Here is a 15,258-nt window from a genome sequence, read left to right as displayed (position 1 = left end):
ATAGCTTTGCAGTTCTTCTCAGAAATTGAGGAAAAATGATTTTTACTCCTAGAGTACTATGTATAGCTAGTTAATAAACTAGAGTCAGTCAGGATTTGATGCAGTTATTTAGCAGTTTTCTGTAGTCAGTGCTCTGGAGACAGAGTATTGGAATCACTTGCTATTTAAAAGTTTAAACCATCTTCATGTAACTCCTGCTGCTTGATTGGGAGGTGGCTTTTTGACATCCTTACTCCATGAAAATATTCTGTTTATTTTTTGTCTCTTTTTGGCTCAGTTTGAGTTATTCTCTTGAATTTTCAAATGCTTTTGTTAAGGAATACTAGTAAAGCAGTCCTTTTTTTTTTTTCCCCAAAGATTTTATTTATTTATTTGAGAGGTAGAGTTACAGACAGTGAGAGGGAGAAAGAGAGAGAGAGAGAGGTCTTCCTTCTGTTGCTTCACTGCCCAAATGTCCGGAGCTGCGCCAATCCGAAGCCAGGAGTCAGGTGCTTCTTCCCAGTCTCCCATGCGGCTACAGGGGCCAAAGCACTTGGGCCACCTTCTACTGCTTTCCCAGGCCACAGCAGAGAGCTTGATCGGAAGAGGAGCATCCAGGACTAAGCCAGCGCCCCTAAGGGATGCCGGTGCCGCCGGCACTGCAGGCAAAGGATTAACCTACTGCACCATGGTGCCAGCCCCAAGCAGTCTTCTTTTAATTTCTTCATCTTTATGGTCAGCACTTATGTCTTATTTTGTGCTTTTGAGCTTGTCTAGGTTTCAAGTATTTAAAAATTTTTAACAACTCTGACTTACCAGTTCTATTTTAATTTTCCCTACAATTAAGCTTTGATTTTTAACTTTGACTCAGATGATGATTATTTCCTTTTTATCCTAATTTGTACTGGACCACTTAAGGCCAAATTGTCCTTTCAACATTGTTTTGCTGTGTCTCCTATAGATGCTGAAAGGTTGTGTTTTCATAATTATTATTATTACAAATATTTGGAGGGTTCTACATTCTTTTCTGATTTATTATTTCTAATGTAACTTTGTGATCAGAGAATGTTTTTACTAATTCCATTTTTGGGGGGGGAATTTGTCACTTTTTTATCTAATATGGTTAACTTCATAAGTCTTATGTACGGATTTGAAAAGTAGGTGTACTTTCTTAATTCTGGGTTCTCTGTGCTACAATTTGGCATGTCAGCCAGCTCTATCTTATATTATGGTCTTTGTTTTCTAGATATTTCTTGGTTCAACTTGATCAATTAAGAAGAGAGAGATGGAAGTCTCTCCTAGTATCTTTTCTAATTTTTTTATTTATGTCTGTTGTCAGAATCATTTTCTTCAATGTCATTTGTAGCCTTTAATGTTATGATGTCCTGTTTATTTTTGACCTCCATTCCAATTATCTGCTAAGACTGTAAACCAAACTTTGTGTCTCATAAAATTTGGCCATACTTGAATCTCTTTGTTTCAAGTGTGTCTTTTTCAGAGCTGGGTTTTGCTTTTTCATCCAATATGAAATTCTTTTTAGGGAATTAAGCACATTTACATGTATTGATATGACAGATGTTTGATCTGTGTTCTGTCATTCTTTTCTGATTAGATTTTTTTGATGTTTGGTTTATATTATTTTATGTACTGTCCTGGAAAGTTTTTATTTTTGCTCCTGGATATTTTTTAGTTTTATTTACTTAGCCCTCTTTGTACAATACCACTAGCTTCCTACCTTGAGAAATAATTCAGTGTGCTTCCACCTTTCTTTTCCTTACTGTTTTTCTGCCATTTAATACTTGAATTTATCTAGGATTTGCCTTGGTCATACTACTTAGCAGTTTTCTGATTGCTTCAGCTGTAATAGGTGGGAATTAATGGACTTTCTCATCTTTTATCTCCTTTCTCATTTTTTGTTAGTGGTATCCCTTCTGTACTGTCACGGCACAAATTTTATTCTGTGACTACAGTTCACTGCTTAGTGCCAGTCTCAATTCTACATAGTCTTAGTCTGCTTTCCATTGCTATAACAGAAAACCTGAGGCTGGGTACTTTTTAAAGAAAAGAGGTTTACTTAGCTCACAGTTTGGGAGGCTCAAAGTCTAAACAATATGGTGCCCATTCTGACAAGGGCACTCCTTCCTGCATCAGGCTATGGCAGATGGCATAATGGCAGGAGTGTGTGCGAGAAGAAAGATCACATGGTGATACAAGAAGCCAAAGAGTGCTTTTAAAAACAACTCTCAAGAACTAGTCAGAGTCTCACAAAAAATTTCTTCTGTGGGCAGTGCCCCCTGTGACCTCCCACTTCTTACAAGTTTTAGTTCCTCTTACATTACTACACAGAGGACCAAGTCTTCAGCACATGAGCCTTTGGGGGACACACTCAAACCACAGCCAAACCATGCCACATGGAACAGATGCAGTGTGTGCCATCCTTCCTTTGGTGATTGTTTCTCCAGCCATCTCTTGGTGAGTTCATGCTGTGGCAGTTTCCTTGAGGAAAACTGTGGAGTTTTCCTTGAGAAAGTTTTCCCTGATTTATTCTGTATTCAAGACTGTACCTTACAGAAAAAAAAAAAAAAAAAAAAAAAAAAAAAAAAGACTGTACCTTTTCAACTTGACGGATGGCATGTCAGGATAACAAATTGTTTTATTCCTACTTCTGTACATCCTGTAGGCATTGTTACAATTCTTCAGGCACTGAATATTGCCAAGAAAAATCTCCTTTTTAAGATTTATTTACCTGAATGGCAGAATGACACAGAGGGAAAGACGGAGAAAGAGATCTACCGTCTGCTGGGTTACTTCCCAAATGGCTGCAATGGCCAAGGGGCGGGGCAGAACAAGGCACGAGTCTAGAACTCTATCTGGGTTTCCCACCTGGGTTTCAGGGACCCAGGTACTTGGACCATCTTCTGCTTTCCCAGGTGCATTTGCAGGGAGCTGGATTGGAAGTGGAGCAGCCAGGACTCAAACCAGCACTCCAATATAGGATACCAGCATTTCAAGCCATGGCTTAACCTGCTGTGCCAAAGTGTTGGCCCCGCAATGGAAAATCTGGCACCAGGATTTTTTTGTTTTGGTCTTGCCACACAGGCAGCTTTTTTATTTCAAGTCTGTTAATTGTGCTAGGATATGTTTTAGTGTTCACCATTCTAAGCTGAATTGCCCTGGCACCTTGTATGCCTTCTCTGTATATAGATTCATCTTTCATTTTAGTTGTCCTCTTCAGTTGGTTTGGTTTTCTACACCCAAGTTACACATGGAATGTATTTCCTTTCCTGTCATCTTTAACTGTGATTTCTTTTTCTCTAGTCCTTTAAACTTTCTATTTCCATCTCTTTTTGTTGTCTTTTTCACCCCATTTCTCCTTCCTTGTGCTCCTTTTTTAATTTTCACTTCTACAGAGGAAACTAGCCAAAATATTCCAAGAATCTTCTCCCTATGAGGTCATATAAGACAAGCTGAATTCCTTAAACAAGGGGAAATCTTATAACACGTGTACAGTGTAGTGAAGCTTGTTCGAGCACACAGACGTTTATGCCTCCCAGCAGAGTAAGAGAATGTGGGAACATTGCTGAAGTCCAACCTCCCTGATATCAGCCAGGGGCCATCCTGGCCAGTAGACCAGTCTAAGGATAAGTCTGAGAAGGCCTGCTGTGACCTGATGACTCTTCTACCTGATATTAGATACCCAGATGTTTTGTCCTTTCTAAATATTTAAAATACTCTAAAACATGTCATGTGGATTGTCACCAGACTTCCGATGCCAGTAGGGTATGTGTTTTTCTGTTTTGGTTGACACTTAAAAGAAAAGCATATGATTGTTGGTGTTGAACCCCGTGGTTAACTTTGTCATTATGACTACTGACAGTGATTGCTCCCTTTCTAACCTCCACTTTGAATTGTTGATCCTTAGCTGACCATGCTGATTTAGTTAGGCACTGTTGTACAGTAAGACTGTTCTATATAAAGTGCTGATATTAAAATGACTTGAAGATATGGGCAGATAATGTGGGAGGTGGGCAAGTAAACAGTGAATTTTGTTGAATGGGAATAATATACTACCTACATTCAGTCTTGATTATGCCTTTTTAAAGTTTTTGAACAAAATTGCAAAGTGTTATCATTTAGGCTTTTAACAGTGATGGTGAAGGACTGAAGGGGTTGGGATGATGATTTTGGTATTAACGTGCAAGATACGTAAAGGAAACGAATGACTAGTCCCCCTAACAGCATTATCTTAAACCTATTTTGACAGCTATTCAGGATTATGAAACAGCTCAGGAACACAATGAAAATGATCAACAGATTCGGGAAGGTTTAGAGAAAGCACAAAGACTATTGAAACAGTCGCAGAAACGAGATTATTATAAAATCTTGGGAGTAAAAAGGTGAATTTCAAATTTGCATTGCTATTTTTACTTAACTGTTGTAAAACTAATCGTTGATTTTTTTCTCTCCTTGATTGATTTCCTGTACTTCTATAATTGTTACTAACAATCTTTAACATCATAAAGCTATTTTGAATACATTACAGGCAAATGTCTTTGACAGAGACTAGTAATGCAATGCCAGAAAATTATTTGGTGAGGAAGACTATCATGAATAGGTCCCAGGCTTATGTTTTTTAAGAAGGGTAAAGAAATGGGAGAGAATTTTGTTCTGGTGGGGATAGGAAGGAGGGAGGGAGGGGCTGGAGAAAAGGAAACCCTTCTCTAGGCCTAACAATAAAGTAGCACTTCTAGAAGTAACTTGCAGACACTGAGGTATCTAATCTGTCGAGTATGTGCTTTTATATAAGACATACCTTCCCTGACCGTTGAACTATCAACTTGTCGTATGTTTTAATGCCAAGAAAGAACTGAATCATGGTAGTTTGGAAATTCTGAAAGAAAAATGGAAAAAAACTTTTTAAGGGGACATTGTAAAAATCAGTAGCAGTTAACTTGCTTCCTGGTGAGATTCTGTTCTTCATTACTGTGTGTGAACCTTTGCCCTTGGATGCCATTGGAACTACAAGGGAAACTCGGCTGTAAATTCCCAGTGCCATCTTAACCTGGCTCTTCTAATTTTAAGACAGTGTGTTGGATACTTTTTAAATGATTGTCAATTAATTTTACCATCCCACAGAAATGCCAAAAAACAAGAAATCATTAAAGCATACAGAAAATTAGCCCTACAGTGGCACCCAGATAACTTCCAGAATGAAGAAGAAAAGAAAAAAGCAGAGAAAAAGTTCATTGATATAGCAGCTGCTAAAGAAGTCCTCTCAGATCCAGGTATTGCTTTTAGGCCTTTCATTTCTCTCAAATAGTGGAATCGGTGGTATCACTAATCCTTGCCCTTCTTGGAAGCGGCATTAGAAGTGGAGGGTGGATCACTGGTCCTTGGCCTTGCTGGTTTTAAGTTTGTCCCTGTCTCCAATTCTGGGGACTGTACGTGTATAGTACAGTGGAAAGACTGTCAGTGTGGAATGAGAAGCCCTGGGTTTGTTAAGCTAAGTAACAAAACAATAATAATTAGAGAGACACACAGACACTTGCTAAAGATAATGGTATTTATATTGGAATTCCAGAGCTCTGCAGTTATGATAATATGCATATTCAGAGGTTGAGGCAAGTGAAAGACCTTTTTTTAAAAGTTTTCTTTATGTATTTAAGAGGCAGAGCGGTGGTGGTGGTGGTGATGGGGGGAGCATGGAGATCCTGTGCGACTGTTTCACTCCCTAAATGCTCCCAATGGCTGGGCTGGGCCAGGACAAAGCCAGGAGCAAGGTTCTCCCACACGGTGGCAGGTACCCAGGTACTTGAGCCATCATCTGCTGGCTCCCAGGTACATTAGCAGGAAGCTGAGGTGGAGCTGGGACTTGATGCCATGCACTCTGATATGTGGGTGTCCCAAGCAGCAGATTAACCCACAGTGCCACAGTGGCTGCTCCAAAGGAAAGATTTTAAACGCAGTAGTGAGGAGGATTGGCCTGCATGATTAATAAGCAACACGGTATTAGGCCAAGATAGAACAGACGTCTGGTGGGCAGATGTCCTTGTAGAAGTACTTTTTTTATAATTTGGTTCTGCACACTCTATGTGATAGTTACCATCAAGCAATTGCCTGTAAGAGCCCTTGTTTTTGTGTTAGAGTGGATACAGGCAGCTCCATTTTGATTCTGACAACTTTCAGGCCTCCAGTTTTTTCACTTGTGATATGACAGCATAACGTTGAACATAAGACATTATCTTTAATTTTCTTCTAAGTTCACAAGGCAGTGAGGATTCCCTCTACTGAACTCACAGGAGCTTAATGGGGAAAGCATGTTTCCTGGATTGCCCAGGGATGGGAGAAGAGAGCTAGCTAATCCAGGGCCCGCTGTAGCACCATGACTGTGTTCTCCAGCAATCTTGCCCCTAAATCAAATGATCATTAGATTTACTGGTAGATTTGTTTGAGAGTGTGTGTCTGTAAGTCAGCTCCCAGTTGTTGGTTTATTCTATGAGTGCCTCCAATAGTTAGAACTGAGCTGATGCTACAGCACAAGCCTGGTCTCCATGTGGTAAGAACCCTGTTACTGGTGGGAAGCCAGAGTCAGGAGCAGTAGCTGGGATGTGGGCTTCTCAACTGCTGAGCTAAATGCCTGCTCCCTGTATTCTTTTCATGGTTACTGTGGCCCAGATTGTCACATGCAGATGGGCTAAGAACTGAGGTGGTACTGAGTAATGCCTTGCCATTTCCAGAATTTAGTATTAAGCTGATACCACAGCAGTGGGAACAGAAGCTCTGGTTTGAGCTAGGCAGATTCAGCAAAAAGAGGAAGTCAAGTTTTGTCTCTTTGGCAAAGCTTTTTTGAAGTTAAATGATCTTTTTTTCTAAGTAATCTAGTAAGGGAGCTAAAAATGAAATTACTAAGCGCAGTAGGATATATACTGTCTGTTCTCTTATTCAGCAAATATCCAGTACCTAACACTATGCCTTGAGGACTCTGCCCCTCCTGCCTGTGCAGCAGTGGGATGACACAGCTCCATCAGACTTCACTCAGGAGTCATCTTCGGGGAGGGGCCTCTTGAGTTGAGAGTTAAGGGAGCAGGAGCACCCCACAGGGGGCTGGCTGGGGCCATCATCCCACATGCCTGTAATGGGAAAAGAACCACAGGTGCTTCACTCGAGTGCCTGTTCTGAGGAGAGACTTCAGAAGTTCTTGCAAAGTGGAGTTAAAAGCTTTTGGTGTAACACTTTCCTGGGTAGTTTTTTCATATTATGTATTTTCTGGATGAACAAGCCATTTCTAATTGCTCTTAGGACACTGACTCCTCTAGATCCTACTTCACTGTGACCTTCGCGTGTCTGCACTGGTCTCACGGGAGGGAAACTGAGCCGTGAAGGGGGCCTAGGAAAGCTCAGTGCTGTTCAGGTTGGATGGTGAGGCTCTAGATGGTTGGGGGGTCAATGAGGTCACTGCCTGGCAGGCTTTGTTTTGGGGGTTAGGGCGGCGACATGGCTGTTTGGAAGCATGACTTTTGGAGGCTCTCTCCTCAAGAATTATTTTTTCCGGAAGACTTCACTTGCACAGCTGACAAGCTTAGGTAGCTGCTTCTGAGGTGAGATTTAGGGACCCAGAACCTATTCTCTTGTCTGTTTCTTCTGGGGCAGACAGCGTGCATTTCAATTTCAATGTCAGGCACAACTGTTTTGTTAACAGCCTAACCCCCCCCCCCCCTCCCCGGTTAGAATACCTGGGTCTTCATTTACTGATTTTTTTCCCTAGAAATGCGGAAGAAGTTCGATGACGGAGAAGACCCCCTGGATGCGGAGAGCCAGCAAGGAGGCGGCGGCAACCCTTTCCACAGGAGCTGGAACTCGTGGCAGGGGTTCAACCCCTTCAGCTCCGGCGGACCGTTTAGATTCAAATTCCACTTCAATTAAACCATTTTTCTGCTCTTCTTCCTTAATATTTTTAAAGATTAAAAACAAAGAAACCTTGTTCTGGGATCCTATATGAAAAAAAAATTCACGCATTTCAGTTTGTCCGTGACCAAAGAGTTATTTTAATAAGAAAAGTCTGTTCTTATTCATTCAGACAGAAGGTCTGCGATTGCCAGGGGCGGTTGTGTTGGAGAGCCTGTGCGTGTGGGGGAGGGTCTGGAAGCAGCTGTTGGAGGCAGCTCACCTGTGCACGTGCTCACGCAGCTGGTGTTTTCCTCCCCTGGAGCAGGCAGATTCTTTTCACGGCCTTGCACAGTAGGTCGGTGCCTTCACATGTGATCGTCATGAGAAAGCACAGCTTCAGTATTCCTAAAGAGAGTATGGATGTCGTTAGGGACAACTATGCTTGGAGTTTGGTGAGTGCACTCAGAGGCAGGTATCTGTCAAATCCCTGTACCCCTGTACATGTTCACACCGTCTGCTGGTGTCACTCGGCTGGCACTGAAGAAGGGCAGAAGCCATCTGTTAGGAAACCTGCCAGCAGTTGGTTTATCCAGGTTTAGACTTTGGGTTGATTTTAAGCATATCTACATATTTTGGTTTAGTACCTACAGAAAAGTACTTAATTACAAAAAACCTATGGGCTCTTTTGTTTAATATTAAACAAAAGTAATACGTAAAATAGGTTCAGATAATATAGCAGTGATATAATTTAAAGTAATTTTGCTGAAGCAAAAATTGAAATGCTTTTTCAACAACTGAAGTTCTGAATCCTTTATAGATCCCCTGTAACAAGATTGGCTTAGAAATGTAAATTGCTCAGACAACATAAATTTTGAGGAGTTTCTGTTTCTCCTCCTACATCCAGGCCCAGCCCTCCTGTACAGGACCTGTTTGCTGGTGTGTGTGAAGCGAAACTCCCTCACTCCACCAGACCTGCTGCCTCTAGATGTTCCTCCTAGAAGATATAGGCTTAGAAATCCAGTCAGCTCTGGCTGCGTTTCCACTGTTGCTTCATGAACTAGACAGCATCTCCTTAAGATACCTTTTTACCTTTTAAGAAGGTAACTAAGAAATGAACTATATTCAGTTTTTGTATACTGGAAAATTTTTGCCCTAAAAAGTGAGTGTTATGTTGATCTAGAGCATAATATTTATGGAACTACTGATGCTGCACTTAAAATCTAAGAAAATTACTTTAAGAATTATTACCTTTATTATGGAAAGGTTTTTGTTTTTGCCTCAAGTCATTCTGAAATGTTTTAAGCATTAAAGGGTCTAATATATTGTTTTTATGAAATCAAGCATTTTAATTCCTTGTGGGAGACACCTTGACCATGAATGTTTACAACAGCCAAGCACAAATCCTTTTCTGCTATAGTCATACCCTGAAATATGTATGGAAAAAAATTTTTTCTTCTACCTGAAGGGTAAAAACCACATAGTTGAATTGAGCAAAAACACTTTGAGTGTTTTTGCATTTATTTAGGGGTCTGTTTTGTACCAATAAACTTCACTAAATTTTCAAAATGCAGTGTTAACAGCTTGCAGGTTTTACTTTGTTTTAATGTCTCAAAATTCAAATCAGTGTGACAGTTTCTAAGGTGAATTCATTTTGTCTATTCTTTAATCTTAATTATTTCTTAGTTGTATCAGTAATTTTTTTTTTTTTTTTTTTTTCAATTTGGTTTGTCTCTGTCACTGACCTCTCTGAAATACAGCTATGGCTTCTACCTACAAGAGTTTTCACACAGATAGAGCAGATGAAGGGTGACCCTCTGCCGTTCCTTTTGGGGAAGGTGAAACACTGTCTAGGCCAGAAGGCACTGGGGATGGTTGGCAGCTGGGCAACAGTGGAGGTGGGTACAAGCCTTGCTGCTTCTCTTCAGGGTGTTAACATTTCTTCCCTCCCCTTTATACAACCTTAATTATTGCTCCTCAAGTCTCATGTGGATTTAATTTAGTCAACAGAAATGTGGAGTTACTTACCTGTTTTCAGTGACGAGAAAGGAGACATTATAGTGCCAACTGCCAATGCCATGGAGGGAAAGGAATTCTCTGTAATCTGTTGTTTTTCTGATTGATGAAGAAAGGAAAAAGTCAGTGTGCAGCCATCAGCAACCTTCTGGTATCCATCTGAATGGGAAGATGGTCACCCCATGCTTGCCTTAAAACAGCAACTGAGAAAGAAAGTCCTACCTGCCTCACCCAGGATATTATGCAATGCAAAACACCTAACTAACTGGGAAAGAATTTCACTGTTTGCTGGGGGACTGCTAACGCTTTCAGCTCTGTTTTGGGGGACTGCAAGTGCCAGGTAACTTCATGGCTCTTTTGGGAAAAACCAGAGGATAAGCTAGCCTTGGCTATTTTATATTCAGTTATATTCCTTTCTGCTCAGTTCTGTGAGTGCGGGATGACTGATTTGTAAATTATGGATATTTCCTATGACAGCAAATATTTAAACACAGCAGCATAATAATGTACTTCAAATGTGTGTATGAAGTTCTAAAAAAGGGTGACTAAACAATGCATTTCTTGGTAATGAAATTTTATCCATTTTTGATTTGAAAGCAATTTCAGTAGTTTATTGACGTGAACTGGATATAACAATATTAATTTTAAAATTCTTTTTTCTTCAGTGTTAAAAGAATTTTTTAAATATCAGTATGAAAGCAGACATTTTTGGAACTCTGATAATGAAATCTAAAAACTATCCATAGGTTTTTTTAAGGAGAAAACAATTACTGATAACCAAGGATAGAAAAAGGCCAGTACAGTCACAATTGAAATGGGCGTCATTTTCTATTCATGGTGTGTAATAAAATAATTATACCTTTAAATTAAGGCATGAAATTGGTCCGAACTTGTATTTGGCATTTACCATGAAGACAGTACATAGGATAAAGTTAAAAATGGCTCCTCAGCTGGCTCTGTGTGGGAGCAGACTGCTTTACAGACACAGGCACTGGTGAAGTACAAAGTTTTCACTTGAGTACACATCCTGGGGCTAATGTAGAAAAACTCATACAACTTTGTTTCCATTTTTATAAAGGAAAGAGGAAGGCAAATGCTAATTTGTCAACCAATATTCTTATTCCTTTTTTGCTAGTGGCAGAGTTCATGCTGTAATTTCCAATGATGTTAGGTAGGAATAATTTTGTTTTAAACAGATAATCCCATTTACTGAATGATTTGAGAGTAAAATTAGCCACTGCGTGGCTTTGTGTGTAGTAACAGGTTTTCTCTTGTGTGCGGTTGAAATACCTACCTGCAGTGGAAAGCAGAGCTTGGAAGAAGTGACAATTGGAGATGTTCCAGAAGTGAAAATACTACTTTTATTGTAAGTTTATAGTTTGTTTTGAATAAGAGCAAGTAATTTGATCCATTTCTATTTAGTATTTTAATAAAAAAGGAATTAAAATTATTTGAAATGGGTCTCAGACATGTCTACAAGGGTACTATTTTTATGCCCGTGTATTTTCACATTTAATAAAAATATTTATGGTCATATCAGTACTTTCTGTCAATTCATGTTTAGTCTTCAAGTATAAGAAATTATAAGGTTTCTATTAGGGGATTGAAAAGTTTTGAAATTCCTGGGTGTTCTTTTATAATGTTAATTTCCCAAATAGATTTCAGGTTTTTTTGCAGTATTTTGTTTTCTACAAACTATCTATTTCCAACTTTGCTTCACACACACAGCTGACAGGGAAGGTCAGAGCACAAAAGCAGGAATGGCTACCATCTCTCAGCCCCTAAAGGTTTAAGACAGGACTGAATTAAGTGGCCTTCCACATCGCAGTCTAGCACTTAAACTGGCTTTGTTTGAAGACTTCGTTATAGTCCACTTGGGCATTCCTGTGGAGGTCCTGGGGCTCAGGAAGAGCACTGCAGCTTGTCTGCCACATTTCTAGCCATCAGCAGTCTCATATTTTGCATATCCTGAGGCTCAAGGAAAGCTAGAACAAATAAATTTATATAGAACTTTACCAAGAGATTGACAGCTTTGCAAATCGTTCGTGATTCTCTTGAGCTCTTGGCAATACAGTCATCCCTCAGTATCTAAGGGGACTGGGTTCCAGGAAGTTCAAGGATACTCAGATGCTGCCATACTTTAAATCATCTCTAGATTCCTTATGATGCCTAAGGCAGTATAGTACTATGTAAGTGGTTATAAATGACAGAAAGTAAGTCTGCATGTGTTTAGTACAGATAGAATTTTTTCCCAAAATATATTCTACCTCTGGTTGGTTGAATCTGCAGGTAGATACTGTTTCTTACATCTAACCAGGTGTATATCAAGTATTGGCATCACATTTTCAAGTAGGTGTTATTTCTCAGTACTTCTTAGCTGGATCATTTTTGCTGTGTGCAAGATACTGAGAGGTGAAGTCAGCTTAGTCTGCAGATGGCATGACCATGGACAACAGGAATGAAGTTTGCTGAGACACGAGGAGGGAAGGCCCAGATTACCTTCCCAGAATCGCTTAGCAAGCACTAATCTCTTCTTCCTCCCTACCCCAGCCCCAAATCTGTGCTTCCAGTCATTTTAAGCTTAAGGGCTACAGTTCATATTCCAGAGACCTGGAACTCTGCAACGCTTTTTCTGCTAAGCAGTTCCTTTTTTGGTACCAGCTGTATGAGAAAAGAAACAGTATGCACCGGCAGAACATTCAGGTTGCAGGGTCTGTTTTGAACAGCACAGGCAAGGGTCAGTGTACAGGGATTAGCATCAGCTTGGCTGCGGTAGTCCCTGGCTTGGAAGGGCCACTGGGTAGGTTAGTCCAAGGTCATTCTGCTTTCCTCAATTAAACATTGTTAAAAAACATGAGGGAGAAACAATTGCCTAAGGCGTTGACTACTGGATTTCAGCTGTTCTAAGTCTTTTTGGTATTTGCAGATTTCTCTATTACAGGTTTTTGTAGGTATATCCTAGAGCACTATGTACCATATGTGCAGTTAAAAGGATATTTTCCCTTCAACTAGCTGACCTGAAAAGATTTCTCTCTAGTGTATGAAGGATGCTGTAAGAAATAGCAAAGGTAACTCCCCTAACATCTGTGTCATACTTTCCTTAGGATTTTATTAGTGTTCCTTCACTTTGCATTGCCACCTGTTGCAGTATTTTGTTTTCTGCAATGCTAGTGCCTTTGTTACCTTAAGTTACTAACAGGTTGTTCAAGTGGGAAGGCTTCATCCTACAATTGTACAATTTTTGTGCAAACAAAATTGCATCTCTTCCTCCTGATACATAAAGTATGGTATGCTGACATGCAGGGTCTTGGAACAGGAGAAATTTATTTTAGATGTGCAGTGTAGGAAAGTGGCGCTGGCAAATCTACAGCGAAGTACTGAGGTGATGAATGATGTAACTGTTAGGGGAAAGTGCAGGCATGAAAGTATCCACCAAGTAGCTTTGCGTTTATGTTAACGGGCAGTAGCCCTTCACCAACACTTGAGGCTCAGATCACTGAGGCTCTTCACATGGTTTATAAATTCTCCTGCGAGACCTTATCCACTCTGGCTCCAGCCTCGCGGGACCCTCCGTGCTTAAATGAACAAAACTTCTTCCATACTCTTCTTCCTTGCTTTGCTAATGTTTGCTCCTACTTCTGATTTAATCCTGGGTGTCACTTCTTTAGGATTTTGAGCCACTGTTTTGAAATCCGAGTAATTTTTCTTCCTTGAATTCTAATAAAAACTTCCTATTTCTAAAATAAAATCACTTCAGGTGGATACAAACTTTAGTTAGATAGTTCCACAAGTTAGAAGTAAAACTTCTTAAATTCAAATAGTTATGAACTGAAGAGGATATGATTAGTTTCCAAATCTGAAATCTAGCTTCATTCCAGAATTTCCCAGATGATTCAAATTTACATATGATAAATTGGCTTAATAAAACACAAAATGGGGACTAGCACTCCTGTTACCACAACACTTAAAGACATCATGGAAGACGAGTCGTTACAGGATGGGCGTGCATACCTTACCAAACACCTCTGAATCACAAGGTTGATTGGAATGTGAACTTCAGGCTTCAAAGTCCTTCCTTTTATGTCTCTCCCTCCCTCATTTTGCCACCAAAGGTTAAGATTTTAATCACCCCATCGGCTCTCTGGAATTGAGTACATCCCCTTAAGCCTATTACGCCAGGCAACATCAGTGGCTGGGGCTACACGGACACTTCCGCTTGCTGAGCACATTCCTCCCTGCTCTCTCGAGCCATCAGTGCACACAGAGGTCAGAGTCTGTGATAAAGTCTGCACTTCACAGATGAAAGTTCTCTTAACCATGTTTTAATGACAGAAGGACTCTGACTCACCCACCTCTGCCTACGAAGTGATTCTGCTTGGGTTCCTGGAGCCTTTCCTGGATGGTGGCTGCTTCCTGTCTGGTTGCATCTCTGTCACCGGAGGGAGGACTTGACACAGAGGAGAAACCATTTTTTTAAGGCTGCTGCCACTCATGTGCCAAACAACAGTTATAATATTAAAGTTTGATTTTATCTGTAACTTCAGGCTGACATAGCCTGTGATGCCTTCTGTCAGTGTTTGATTCTATCCTTTTGGGAGCCATGAATATTTAAGAACTTTAGGGTTGGGGCCAGCGCCTTGGCTCACTTGGCTAATCCTCTGCCTACAGTGCTGGCACCCTGGGTTCTAGTCCCGGTCCGGGCGCCGGATTCTGTCCCAGTTGCTCCTCTTCCAGTCCAGCTCTCTGCTGTAGCCCGAGAGTGCAGTGGAGGATGGCCCAAGTATTTGGGCCCTGCACCCACATGGGAGACCAGGAGGAAGCACCTGGCTTCGGACTGGCGCAACGCCGGCCATAGTGGCTATTTGGGGAGTGAACCAATGGAGGGAAGACCTCTCTCAGTCTCTCTCTCTCTCTCTCAATGTCTATAACTCTACCTGTCAAATAAATTTTTAAAAATCCTTAAAAAAAAAAACAACTTGAGGGTAAGTGGGCCAAATGAAGAGCATTTCCTAAATAACATGTTTTACACTGAAGCAGCTGGAGTGGTACGAAGACTGGTTGCCCTCAGCCTCACGTTTTGGGCCTGCTTCAGCTGCAAACTCACCTGTCATTACAGTTCAAGCTCCAACTCCTCATTCTCAGCTTCGATAAGTTGCTGGATCTGACGCTTCTCTCTAAAGAAAGGGGAAGGGGAGAGAGAACTTTTGATCATTAAGAAACAGGTGTCTTCCTCCCTACCACCTCCCCATCCTGATTTTTATAAAAACTTGATATGGGTCCTGCGTCTGAGAAACAGAATTCTGGATCCGAAAGGTGGCCCTCTTGCTTTCTTTGTAGAGCACCCCCCTAGGTAAGCATCACTGGAAATTTCTCCAGTGT

The 15,258-nt window shown here is 40.7% G+C and overlaps 2 protein-coding genes and 1 long non-coding RNA gene across 7 annotated transcripts in view; 1 reads left to right on the top strand and 2 right to left on the bottom strand.

Annotated features, from left to right (window-relative positions):
* DNAJC3 (DnaJ heat shock protein family (Hsp40) member C3) overlaps nucleotides 1-11,413 on the top strand; it is an 86,772-nt gene extending 75,359 nt beyond the window's left edge. The window contains exons 10-12 of the mRNA XM_008260109.4: nucleotides 4,244-4,376; nucleotides 5,116-5,264; nucleotides 7,745-11,413. Of these exons, the coding sequence (XP_008258331.4) occupies nucleotides 4,244-4,376; nucleotides 5,116-5,264; nucleotides 7,745-7,902 (440 nt within the window). The 3' untranslated portion in view covers nucleotides 7,903-11,413. The remainder of the gene's footprint in view (nucleotides 1-4,243; nucleotides 4,377-5,115; nucleotides 5,265-7,744) is intronic.
* LOC138843761 (uncharacterized) lies at nucleotides 1,286-4,054 on the bottom strand. The gene is made up of 2 exons (XR_011378739.1): nucleotides 2,591-4,054; nucleotides 1,286-2,543 (listed from the first exon to the last, which is right to left on the bottom strand). It is a non-coding gene; the product is annotated as an uncharacterized lncRNA (long non-coding RNA).
* A 2,818-nt stretch (nucleotides 11,414-14,231) lies between the features above and the next one.
* UGGT2 (UDP-glucose glycoprotein glucosyltransferase 2) overlaps nucleotides 14,232-15,258 on the bottom strand; it is a 249,271-nt gene continuing 248,244 nt past the window's right edge. For all 5 annotated transcript variants that reach the window (XM_070048689.1, XM_008260110.4, XM_051850531.2 and 2 more), the window contains 2 exons: nucleotides 14,984-15,053; nucleotides 14,232-14,326 (listed from right to left, as the gene is read on the bottom strand). The gene's annotated coding sequence lies outside the window, so the exon portion shown is untranslated. The remainder of the gene's footprint in view (nucleotides 14,327-14,983; nucleotides 15,054-15,258) is intronic.

The sequence above is a fragment of the Oryctolagus cuniculus genome, chromosome 9 (genome assembly GCF_964237555.1).
Source record: "Oryctolagus cuniculus chromosome 9, mOryCun1.1, whole genome shotgun sequence".
NCBI lineage: Eukaryota > Metazoa > Chordata > Mammalia > Lagomorpha > Leporidae > Oryctolagus > Oryctolagus cuniculus.
This window is presented reverse-complemented; position numbering and strand designations above follow the sequence as displayed.